The following is a 13,410-nucleotide window of genomic DNA, read 5'->3' on the forward strand; positions in this document are numbered from 1 at the left end:
TAGGTGTAACTTACTGGTATTACCATCAGAAGCACTTTGTTATTTTTGGGTAACAAGGACTAGTCCCATGACCGTCTTTGAGGGTTGGTCATGAGGTTTCTGTTTCTTTGATTTGGGAAAGTTTTGAAACACCTAGTTCAGTCTTATCTTTATTAAGCAAATATTTCTACAGCTTTGACTTGAGTCCTTTCTTTTTAGAACCATTGCATGATTTAAATAATTTGACTTGCAGCTATCCCCAGCTTTTCTTTGTTGAAGAGCTCTGACTAATGTGTTTTCTCTAAAGCATCATTGATAATTATGACAAGAATACAAGTTGTTCCTGATGTCTGTTCTCCCTTCTTTAGTAATGGAATTTTGAGCTAGGTACATGGCTATCAAGAGTCAGGACTACGTTTCTTAGCTTCTCTTGTTGCTAGGCATTCCTCTGGTCTGGCCAGTGGGGTGGGAGTAGATTTGTTGTGTGGCAGTTTCCTTAAGAAACCTTTCCTAAATAAGAGAGTGTCCATTATGTGTGTGGCCGGGTGGGGGCGGGGATGTCCCTCATTCTCCTTTTCTCCTTATTCATTCCTTTTTCATATCCTGCTGCCTGGAATACACTTGCAACTCTTTGGGACCATGTGCTTGAGGCCCCCAAGACAGAGAAACAAGATAGAAGGAAACTGAGTCTTTGTTATTTAATGATGTAATGAAGAACCAAAACAGCCCTGGACCCCTAACTGCACTTTTATGTCAGAGGAAAATAAACTTCTGTTTGTGTAACCAATTGCTATTTGGGGTTTCAGTCATAGCAGAAGAACCCAATCACCATGATTGGGTTCAACAGGTTGTATATAACACTAACTGATTCCTTAACTGCTATGTTAGTATATATTCTCATAGATTCGTACTAGTTAGGATTCTTACAGGCAAGGGTGGAAAAACACCACCCGTATGAAAGGATCCTGGAGTGGCCCCCAGAACTGAGAGGACCAACGGCTCATTTGCCATACCTGCAAGGATGTCTACACCAGGGACTTGACTGCACCAGGACTCTTTCTCTCCACATCTTGGTTCTAATTCTGTTTTCCTCTTGGTTTCATTTTGTGTTACTGAAGACTGGCTTTCTCCAGTGAAGGGATGTGGCCAGCTATGGTCCCACAATAACTTCTTCAACAGCTTGAGACTTGACGTGGAAAAGAGCTGTTGTCTCATCTTCTGGTGGAGAAATATTAGGGAGAAACTCAGATTGACCTGGCTCGAGTCACGTGCCTACCCCTTTAGCTGTTCACTGGGCTTGCTTGGATTACTTGCCCTTTATCGTGGCTACTTTGTGGTCTGTGGGAAGATGGGACCGGGGAGGGTGCAAGTGTTGGCAGCATCCACCAAAACTATTTGTTAAATGGGTGCTGTTTAGACAAAGCTGTGTCTATTAAAGCTGATAAGTCATTTATAAATGATTTACAGTTAAGATCATACTACTTTTTCTTGAAAGCAGTCCATGTGTGAAAAAAAGTGAGGGCTGCTACTTTGCTTTGAATTTGCTTTGTGACTTTGAAGCTGTGAAATTTGGCAAGACTGCAGCTCACATAGAGCCTTGTTTGGGAATGTTGATGAAAATGACTTCAGGCCTCATTATCACATTATATAATGTGATTACAGGCTGATTATTAGTGACCACTGAACAATCTCCTTATTTTCTTTTTTCTTTGGTCACATTGGTTATAATGGAAACGCTGCTGTAATCATTAATCTTTTTAATGTAGACCTAAGGAAGTGTTTTGGATATTAAAGAATTAAGGCTATTACATCCCAAAAGATATTTTAGTGTCACAACTTCTATGTAAAATTCTAAAGTGAGAACTTCTTTAAGGAATTAAAATCTGACAGTTATATGTTTGACATACATACAATTTGATAAGTAAAAATATCTTTTGGGGGGCTTTGGTATACTGAGTTACTAGAGTTTACTTGAAATATTTACACAATCATGAAAGAGCAATTCACTGAAATGTAATGGTGTCATGGAGTGAGTTCTGTTGAAGGGGAGAGGAGATCTCTGTCCACAGGGCATGCATATAGTGAGTAGGTAGGGCCTGGCTTGGGCTGGGCAAAGGCTAGTCATGACACACAGTACATGCTTCTGGAAGGCTCTCAAGCGATACGGTAACATTTCAGAGACTTCAACAGGTAGAGGTGTATTGCTCGTGGAAGTGTTATGCTTCAAGACAGATGTGTGTGAGGTGCATAGAAGGCACATGTACTTTCTCCAGGCTCTTGAAAGTCTCAAGCTTTTCATTGTTTTCTGCCAAGAATACAGGAGAGTGATGTCATTTGGGTCACCTAAGTCATTATACACTTTCCCTTGGTATCATTTTGCCAGGCCACACTAGAGAAGAGGAGGGGATGGGGTCTTTGATATTTAATGAACAAAGAGACATACATTTTAACAGCCAGTCTTATCTCTGGAAATGTCTTTTCTGATCAGAACTTTCCCTGGTGATGTTCACTAAAGTCCCAGACAGGAAGGAGAAATAAGGGCCAGAAAGGCAATCTTTGCTGCAAAACGTCATAGCATTAAGTTTTCATTCCCTAGGAAAAGCCAGATCAGGCACACTCCGTTATGACTCATGTTGTTTCAAGGAGTTTGACTTCTCTGTGCGGGTTGGAGAGCGTGCATATAGAGCTCCAACACGAAGTGCAACTATGTGGAGACCAGCGCTTTTCCTTCACCCACGAAAAGTGCAAGTCTGGGTCAGAGACGAGGCACCTGGTTGCTTGCTATTGCCTTTCCTTCCCGCCTAATCTTGGAGAGAGGCGAACGTGTATTTTTATTTTTATCCCTGGGTGTCCTGCGGTTAGGAATTTTCTTCTTTGAGGAAGGAAGACATATGTTCCTTTAGTGGTTAATGATATTTGTAAGTAACTGAAGTCTCCAAATAAAAGTTCAAGAATGTCATATTATTTTCACTTGCAAGGTGAAAAATCTGTTGCAGTGGTATAAATATCTGAAGTAATATGGAAGGCCAGGACAAAAATAGGTTTCTGAGAAATGCATGGCGTTTTTTGTTTCCTGATAGTATTACAGCTTTATCTACTGATCTCAGCTAGAGGTTGTCACGTCCAGATCCCTCTGGGTTCAGCCTTCGCTCCCTGGCCTCTTTTCCCAAGGCCTGTTTCGTTGCACAACTGAGCCTTGCTCAAAAGTTTCTCTTCTCATGACTTCAGACATTTCATAAGTTAAAACTACTTATTAAGTGTATAATTTTAGCATTTTGTCTATATGACTTTATACTCTTCTGTATCACGATGAAAGACCAAGACATATTTTTCTTACTATGTTTATTATGTCCCGCTCAAAAATATCTAACGGATTAAATGTCATCAAGACTTGACTTTGCTGTACTCTAATTTCTTCAGTCTAACTTTATTTTATTAATTTACTAGCTTTATTGCCAGACTTGTCTAGCCAGTCACAATTCCGGTAAATTTACCGGCCAGTGGTTAATTTTATGAAGTTAAAATGAGAGCAGTAGTAATAATATTTTATAAACAGTGGGGGCATTTTTCATTATGATAAGAAACTTTTTTGGATTTTTTTTTTTTTGGTCCAAACTAGTTTATGTGGGAAGCGCCCTCTAGTGTTTTTTGGAGAAAATACAACTGGTATTGAACTGTATACTTAAACAGATAATGGGACTAATTTGTAGATAGAAAGCATATTATTGAATAAATAGGTAGTAGATTTATCTCACCTTAAAGGTACTTTGTGGTTGGAAAAAGGGCTATGCTTCATTTGAAACCATGAGTCTCATGATGCCTGTATAAATAAATAAGCATTTCAGGGGTGTTTCTTAGATTCCCCCAGAAAATGGAGATTAACTTTCCTGATAACATGTTTATGAGAAGTTTTTATTTTCCTGCTTTGATGACTTTGTTTCTTATTTCACCTTTCTAGAAACCATGTCCATGTAACTATACATCTCCCAGGAAAGAAATACAGTTATTTTTCATAAGTGACACAAATACTTTATAATCAAACCATGTTTATTTTGGGAAGGTACAGAATAGTGGGTTTTTTCCTAATTACATGCAATTTTTAAAAAAAATTTATACTTACATAAATATTACTTTTATAGACTAGCTCCCAGGCTCTTCCTAGGCAAAGAAAGCAGTTTTTCTACATGACTTCATTTTAGGGTGCAAACCTCTCTTCCAGTTATTGGCTGATTCCTGAGTTTCACCTAAGATACTTGGGATCTCTGGCTAAACCTTAGATTAAAATGAAAATGCCCCCTTGTAGGGGTCACATCTCACCATCCAGAGAGCATAGAAAGGGTAGCCTGAGGGTTCTAAAGATAACTTCCTCTCACAGTTTCGCCTACACTCAGGCTTGAATTAAGTTTAATATTGGTGTTCAGTGCTCTGTTAGATCTTCTTCCCCATCCTCATCTCAGCTAATGAGCAAGCTTCCTGTTTTACAGAGAGAATTAAAGCAGTCACAGGAGAAATTCTACGAACTCACATCACCCCATCTGCGTGCACCTGTGCCTTTACGGTCTGCCTTTCCCTTTCGGATGAGCTGCCCCTGCCCCGGGCTCAGTTCACCCTCTTCCCTTGGGCCCCAGATTCTACCCCCTCCTGCCTCCTTAAGGATGTCACTCTAGCAATTCTGCCCTTCTGGAGCTAACATCTTCCTTGTCACTGTTATGTATTTTCTATTGGAAGCTGTTGGTTCTTCCATCTCTGAGAGAGCCCTCTCTTGACTCACTTATTCCTCCAGCTCCTGCCCTAATAAGGTGTCTGTCCCTGCTGTTTTTGGCCTTCATTCCTGAAATGTCTTTTGAACCTACTTCTGTAAGGTTTTTACCTTTAGCCCATCAAAATTTTTCTCATCAGGGCGGGTGCGGTGGCTCACGCCTGTAATCCTAGCACTCTGGGAGGCCGAGGCGGGCGGATTGTTTGAGCTCAGGAGTTCGAGACCAGCCTAAGCAAGAGCGAGACCCCGTCTCTACTAAAATTAGAAAGAAATTAATCAGACAACTAAAAATATATAGAGGAAATTAGGCGGGCATGGTGGTGCATGCCTGTAGTCCCAGCTACTCGGGAGGCTGAGGCAGGAGGATTGTTGAGCCCAGGAGTTTGAGGTTGCTGTGAGCTAGGCTGATGCCACGGCACTCACTGTAGCCCGGGCAAAAGAGTGAGACTCTGTCTCAAAAAAAAAAAAAAAAAATTTTTTTTCTCATCAAGTCACCTATGATCTCATATTGATTACTCCCTCTCTTACTTGGCATCAGAGTACTGTTCTCACCTGCTTTTACCCCTGGCTCTTGCTCTGTTTTCCTTTGTTCATATCTCTCCATCTTCCAAACTTAAGTATTGTGTGCCTCAGGGCTGGATCCCTGGGGATACTGCTCTCTCTCTCTGCCTGGCTGTCTATGTCCCTGTCTGTCTGTCTGTCTGTCTCTCTGTCATCTCTTCTCCCCCTCTTGATGAACTCATCTAACTCATGCCTTTAAATACCATCTATATGCCAATAGCTTCCAATTTTTATCTCAGCCTTGATCTTTTCCCTTGAGCTCTAGACATACATATTCAACTGCCTACTGACATCATCTCTTGGATGTCTATAAGTGTCTCAAAATTAACATGTCCACAACTAAGCTCCTGATATCTTAAGCCATCTCCTTCCCTCAATCTGCTCTACTATGTTTTTTTAATTCCTCTGGCCACAAACCCTGAAGTCATCCTTGCCTCCTCTCCGTCTCCTGAACCCTGTATTGGACCCATCAACAAATCATTGTGTCTGTACCTTTAAAATCATATCCCAAAGCGGGCCTGTTGCTGTGGCTCCCCCTGTACCAGTGCAGTGGGCCCCCACCTGTCACCCTTGCCCACTCTCCATACAGCAGCCACACATGTCATTTCCCCACTCAGCACCATACCAGTGACTTTCTGTCTCACCAGAGGAAGAGCCAAAGTCCTTTTGAGGCCTGTGTGATTTAGATCTCCCTGTCCCCTTGTCCCCCACAATTGCCTCTCCCACAGCCTCGTGTCACTCGCTCCCATCCAGCCACACTGGTTTCTCACAGCTCCCTGAACACACCAAGCAAATTTATTCTTCGGGCCTTTGGACTTGATATTCTGTCTGTCTGGAAGGTTCCTCTCCCGGATATTTGTGTGGCTCATGTCGTTCCTGACTTCAGGTTTTTACTTAAATGTCATCTTATAGAAAGTCCTTTCTCTAAAATGACAACTATTCCCCTCCACATTTTCTGGCCCTCCAAATTTCCCCCTTCTCTGCATTATTTTTCTCTTTGGAAATTTTCACTAAAATCCCTTATAGATGACTTATCTTGTTTATTATTTTTTTCTACTCTATCCCTTCCCCCTCCCATTTAACTTTCATGAAGGTAGGGATTTTTATTTAGCAATAGCCTCTCACTTCTTTCATCTCCTTAAATAGCACAAATCAGAATTATATTTTGATTTAATTAAATAATATTGAATGCTTTCACTGTTCCAGCACTGTGTCAGGCATATCTCACATCTAATTCATTTTTTCCCAGGTTCCCTCTGAGATAAATGTTGTGATTTCCATTTTGCAGATGAAAAACCAAAGGCTGGGAGGGAATAGTGTCTTTTCTATAGATAATCAGAGGTATTGGAGTGGAGTTTTAGACAGAAGCCTTCTAACTGTATGTCGAGGACTTAGCTGGTATGCATTCTTCCCTTTAGAAATAATGTCGTTGCTTTTGAAAGGGAAAAGCCACTGTCCTTGTCTACTCTTTTGCCATCTGACTTCTTACCACACACCCTCCCTTCTTGTTGCATTTATATTTCCCTGAAGCACTAAACTCAGCCACTTCAGAGGAGATTCCATTCTCTTAATCGAATCACATGATTGCCCAGAATTTTTTCCTGTGAGTTACTCCTGTGTATTTTATATTTGGTCATGTTTGCAAATTTGTCATGGTCATGGGGTAAGAATATCTTCCAGAGAAGGAATTTAGCCACATGAATGGTGAGACAGAGGAGAGGGGAGGATGTTGTAGAAAGGTTGAAGGAATTTCTCTCTCTGTTATTTGGCCTAACTCAGAGGCCATCAAGGAAGCAGCAGTTAGAGAAGAATGAACCATAAATGGGTTTGGAGCAAAGTGGCTGAGAATATCTAAGAACCAAAGCCTGGTCTGAGAGGAAACTGTCTTGGCTCGCAGCCCAAGGATCAAAAACAAAGCTACTTGTATGACTCTGGGTTCAGTCACAGAGACATTCTGCTTTCTTTGGCCCCAAGTAACCTCCTCTCTTGTAATCTCATTAGTTTCCTCTTTATTGCTTTAACTTTTGCTGTAAACAGTTTGTTTCTACATCTGTAAAATAAGATGGTGGGGACCAGTGATTCCTTAAGGCCACCTTTAGTTTTATAATTATATGATTTAAAATCACTGTATTACTCCAGTCTAATTTGCACGTAGACTTAGTCAAAATGAGATTTCATTTTACTGTGGAAAATTTACTTCAAAATAATAATGTATATTTTTAACTAAATATAGAGAATCTCTGAAATACTTTCAGATAAAAGTTAAAGTGAGATTGTCAGACAGCTTCACTTTAAAAATGATAGCATGGACTGGGTGTACTTCCCAGGCAACTGAGGCTGAAAAAATGATTAGGAATGGTTAGCGTTCCTTTAATATAAATGAACTGTTTCATGGCATCTATTTACCTTCCCATTATTTGAAGATGAGATTTTAAAAGCCAAATAGAAGTTATAACATTAAATGACCAAATTTGTCATTTCTCAAAATGCTGAAATTTATATCATGCCATTATATTTTTGACATCTTCCCCATGTTGCCTGGACAGTCTATAAACTAATCTTATCATTTTGTAAGCAAAGCAGGATTATAAAGGAAATCTGCCCTTCCTCTAAAGGCATACCTTACTTCCAAAGTAAATATAGTTCTTTTCCATACTGTCTCTGTTTGAGTGAAACTAGTTTAAATTGCTATTCCTTCACATCATGAAGTTGTTTCAGTTTGTCTGAAATGTTCCCTAATGTTTTCCCTCAACTTTTATTTTTTTTACGCTTGTCTAAAATCTTGCTGTGCCTACTATAATTATTAAAAAGATTAATAATGAATCAAGTAGTTGAACTCATATAAATTGTAAAAGAATTGATTCAGTTTTTTGTTTAAATATGTTTTGCAAGGTTATTCTCACATTCATATTTGTATCCATTTTTAAATATTTATTGAAGTTCATCTGTTCTATCAGTAAACCTTCTATGAGGAAAAAAGACATCATGATATAGATTAATCTTCTCTCATCTTCATAATTAGTAAGCATTGGACACTTGTGATTATTTATACAGCATAAGAGAGACAATGGTTATCAAAATTAAATGTTCTTTTTAAAGAAAGCTAAAGATCTTGCTTTTTTGTCCTGAACAATCTGTGTATTTCCTGATTGCAGAGTCAGGAAATACTTAACTTTTGAAGCAATAACGGTTACTTGTGGGACGTTTTATAATTGACTGCATAGTGATAATGTGGACTTTAGCAAATACAATGAAATTACTGCTGGTTTATTAAGAAAGAAAGAGAACTTCTTAAGTGCAACTAAGGGCTAATACTGAAGACTTCAACAATTTGGCATAATCATTGCTATTCGTGAACAACTCCAATTTTCAACTGGCTTCCTGATCAAAGGTATTTTTCCTTAGTGCTTTTTACTATCCAGATTTTTCTCCTGTGTTTGTTTAGGCCTTTAAACAATAGAGTGTGGTAGTTGTAGAATTTGTTTTCTTTTGAAGTCGGGTGAAATGTAGTTCTTAAAATACCAATGGGTTTCTTGGCGTGTGCTAAGTAATTATGATAATTAATGAGAAACAGCAGCATGACCTCAAGGAATCTAGTGGCAATTTTTTGTTGTTGAGAGGAGAAATTGCTTTAATGTCTGAATCTTAGTACTTGAATCTAAATTGTTTTAGTGAGGTCACTGAAGGTGTAACAACAAAATACTAGCTAAAGGTGGCACTGTGCTTTTTCTAAATATCATGAGATGCATGTGAAAAGCCCTGTTCATTTTATTGGTTGTTGAAGTAATTATTGTGTGTTAATTGAAATGAATCATTTCAACAACTTACACTATTTCTGGTTTAATAATAAAGATGATCTTCTGTCTCCTGATTGTACATTATCTTTCTCCTATATTGACATTGATCCAAAAATAAACTCACAGAATTTGGATCTAGATAGTACCTTTGGGAAGAGTTGTTTCACCTCTGCCAGCTAGAGTTTTCCTCAAGGGCAAAATGAATGGGGTACTAGTACTAGAATTGTTTTATGATATAAGGTTAATACCTCTAATTATTGGAAGATCAAATTACCTATTTGGTTTAGAATGAAAGTTGATAAGCTTTGCTTATATAAATTGGATCATTTACTGAGGTACAGTCAGATGTTGAGCCTTTACCTGTGGTTATAGGGAAGGATCCTGGGAAACTGTAGAAATTCAGCCACTAAGAAGTTTTTCACTCAAGAACTGTCAATATAATGGTAGAGAAAAAAGGACAAACAAACAGAGAACTTGACACAATTAAGGTTGAATTGCTTTATTTGCAGTTTGAATTTAGACTAGAACTCTCAGGCTGCACTAAATCATTTAAATATTTGTAATGAGGTAAAAAATCTACAGGTTAGAAGAAATTCCACAGACAATATTTATGATTTTATACTCTGTAGAGACACTTTTAGAGATTTAGGAGTACTTGGGTTAAAAATCAGATGAAAAGCTTTTAATGGAATACAGTTACTGAGAAAAGAAATCATTCTCTTAGGGCTTTGCCCAACCCATTAAGAATCATTTTACTTTTCCCAGGGTTGAATGCCAGCTAGCTCACTCTCCATAGCTTTGGCTTGTCAGGTAAGGTAAATCACACACTAAGGCAAGAAGAAAATGACAGAGGCCTAAGGTTGCTGGTCACATGTTAGCGCAAACACCTGACGTTGTTCCTGAGACGTGTCGAATGTTCAGGGCTAGTCATTAAAACCATAGCATGCGGACTTTATCCTTTCATAGGATATACTTGGTCTAGCAAGCTGAAATTCTTGTGATTTTTTAAACTATGAATGCTTTGGCAGTATATCCCAAATAGTTACAGTGGCCCCCCCTTCTCTGCAGTTTCAGTTACCTGTGGTCAACCATGATTTGAAAGCATTAAATGGAAAATTCTAGAAGTAACAATTCATAAGTTTTAAATTGCATGCTGTTCTGGGTAGTGTGATGAAATCTCGCACTGTCCCACTCTGTTCCTTCTTCATCACAAGAAGAAGGGTGACTGCAGTGCAGTAAGATATTTTTTTGGGGGGGAACCATATTCACATAACTTTTATTACAGTATGTAGTTATGAGTAGTCTGTTTTATTATTAGTTGTTGATCTCTTACTGTGCTTAATTTATAAATTAAACTATTATAGGTGTGCATGTATAGGAATAAACATAGTGTGCATAGGATTTGGGTCCTATCCCCAGTTTCAGACATCCACTAGGGGTCTGATGCATCCCTCTCAGATAAGGAAGAACTACTGTATGTGAAAGAGAAGAAATTCTGGTTTTCATATTGGTGCTAGAAGATTTAAAGACATACCATATATGTCTGAATATGAAGCAACCTTTGAATACAAGATAATCTTCCCTTTTTTTACAAAAATAAAAATTACCAAAGAAGCTTTTTTTGGGACCAGTACATATACTGAGAACCTACTATGTGCCAGGAATTATTCTAGGCTCTGGGGATACAACAAGGAAAAAAGAAAAAAAAAGAGAAATCACTACCCTCTACCCTCCTAGAACTTACATTCTAGCTCACATAATAAATAAATTATACAGAATGTTAAAGGGGGTACATACTATGGAGAGCAATAAAGCAGAGAATAATCTAGAGGAGTGCTGGCTGAGTGTGAATGTGTGTGTGCATGCTCGCAGCATGCACATGAGGGTGGGAAACACTTAGGTGACATTGGAGCATGGATCCAGATGAGGCAAGGGAGTGAGCCATACAGGTATCTAGGGCAAGAGTGTGGATTCAGAGACCTCAAGGGAGGAATGTGTCTGGCACGTTGAAGGAATAGCAAGGAGGCCAGTGTAGCTAGAACAGTGAGAGTGAGATGGGAGAGTAGTTGGAGATAAAGTCAGAGGAAGAGAGGTGAGAATGGAAAGATTAAAATCCAGCTTGAGGGCCAGGTGCAGTGGCTCACTATAATCCCAGCACTTTGGGAGGCTTGAGACCAGGTGTTCGAGACCAGACTGGGCAACATAGCAAGACCCTGTCTCTACAAAAAATTAGAAAAATTAGCCTGGTGTGATGGTGTGTACCTATAGTCCCAGCTACTTGGGTGCTGAGGCAGGAGGATCACTTGAGCCCAGGAGTTTGAGGCTGCAGTGAGCTATGATCATGCCACTACACTCCAGCCTGGGTCACACAGCAATACCCTCTCTTAAAAAAAAAAAGAAAGAGTAAAATCTGGATTGATTATCTGGAGATCATAGGGAGGATTTGTAGTCACAGTGCAAATTTAATCTGTATGTCTGTCATCTGCAGTTGGTGAGGGCTCCGTAGGACACCGTAAGGGTCTTGTCTTTTAATGAAATTGGGAGCTATTCAAGGGTTTGCAGGTGAGTAATGTAGGGGAGGTAAGATTTACTCTCTATGCTTTTAGGGTCTCTGGCTGGGACTGACATGAGACAGATTAACAGGAGAAAAGCATACCAATTTTATTCAGTAATTTCTACATATGTATAGGAGCCTGTACAAGAAAAATGAAGACCCAAAGAAGCAGCTAGTACCAAACACTTACATACTAGGTTGGACAAAGAGTAGTAAATTGTGACAACGTCACATGACAGAGGGGTTTGGGTTGGGGCAGTTAAGTGTGGAAAAGTGACTAGGAAGATAAAGGTTAGTTTAACAACTAGTTAGTTTGTCAGGTTTCTCTCAACCTCGACTCCCTGTCTCTGGTGATAAGAATGTCTTCCTTCCTCCTGGTACGGGAGGGCACCTTTCACATGGGAATTTTATCTCCTGCTTTCAGGAAGAAAAAGAAAAGTCAGAGTGCCCTTCTTGCATCTGCTGTTTTTCAAGTGTCTTTAACTCAAGATAATTAATATGCCAAAGTGGCATATTTTCAGATGGCATATTTTGATTCCCTCAAGTAATATGACGAGTTAAAAAGGATCATTTTGGTTTTGAGAGTAGATTGAAGGGGCAAGGGAAACCAGTTAAACGGCTGTTGCAGTAAACTGCGTGAGCAATGAATAGTATCTTATCCTATGAATGTACCACATTTTGTTCATCCATCCACTTGTTAATGGATATTTGGGTTGTTTGCAGTTTTGGGGTATTGTGACTAAATCTGCTATGAATATTCGTGTACAAGTCCTTGTATGGATGTGTTTTCCAGTCTTCTAGGTGAATCTCTAGGAGTGTAATGGCTGGGTCGTGAGGCAGGTCTTTATTTAACTAATAAAAAACTGCCAAGTAGTTTTCTGGAGTGGTGGTGTCATTTTACATTTCTGCATATGGTGTATGAGAGTATAATTGAAGTTTACGCTCTGTCTTATGTAAGGTCTACTTTCTGTATCTTATCATTTAGGATAAAAATGCATTCCATGTAATAATAACCAGGTCTAGGTAAACGTAAATTGTCACAAAATATTCAGCTAAAATGAGAATTTAAAATTGCTTTCCAGGTTCCTGATGTTATCAGCAGCATAAGGCAGGTATCTAAAGCGGCCATGAAAGAGGATGCCAAACCTAGCAAAGACAATGAGGACGCCTTTTACAACTCTCAGAAGTTCGAAGTCTTGTACTGCGGAAAGGTGACAGTGATCCACAAGAAGGCCCCGTCCAGCCTCATCGATGACTGCATCGAAAAGTTCAGCCTGCACGAACAGCAGCGCCTGAAGATCCAGGGTGAGCAGCGCAGCGCGGACCCCAGCGAGGACCTGGCCGTCTTGGAGGCGTCGGCGCCTGGGTCCCCCGGAGAGTGCCTGCCCGAGGAGGTGGACGGCGCCGCCAGCACCCACCCTGGCTTCCCTGCCGTGGCCAGCCAGCCTGCCCCGTCCAGCTCTCGGGTGTGCTTCCCTGAGCGGATTTTGGAAGATTCTGGCTTCGATGAACAGCAGGAGTTTCGGTCCCGGTGCAGCAGTGTCACCGGAGTGCAAAGGAAAGTTCCCGAGAGTAGCCAAAAACCACAGCCGCGAAGGAGACACGCGAGCGCTCCCAGTCACGTGCAGCCGTCGGACTCGGGGAAGAACAGAACAATGCTCTTCCAGGTACCAGCCCGCAGGGTGCTGCCCGGGGTTCAGCGGAAAGTGCCAGACAAGCAGCTGGGCGTCTGCCTCCTGCAAGTGCCTCATCCTGCTGAC

At 40.1% G+C, this 13,410-nt stretch overlaps 1 protein-coding gene across 1 annotated transcript in view; it reads left to right on the forward strand.

The window, feature by feature from the left end:
- Positions 1-13,410, forward strand: part of TBC1D4 (TBC1 domain family, member 4) — a 204,213-nt gene that overhangs the window by 121,929 nt on the left and 68,874 nt on the right. Inside the window, exon 2 of the mRNA XM_012642152.1 lies at positions 12,733-13,392. Within this exon, the coding sequence (XP_012497606.1) occupies positions 12,733-13,392 (660 nt within the window). The remainder of the gene's footprint in view (positions 1-12,732; positions 13,393-13,410) is intronic.

Source organism: Propithecus coquereli, unplaced genomic scaffold, assembly GCF_000956105.1.
Source record: "Propithecus coquereli isolate 6110/MARCELLA unplaced genomic scaffold, Pcoq_1.0 Scaffold176, whole genome shotgun sequence".
NCBI lineage: Eukaryota > Metazoa > Chordata > Mammalia > Primates > Indriidae > Propithecus > Propithecus coquereli.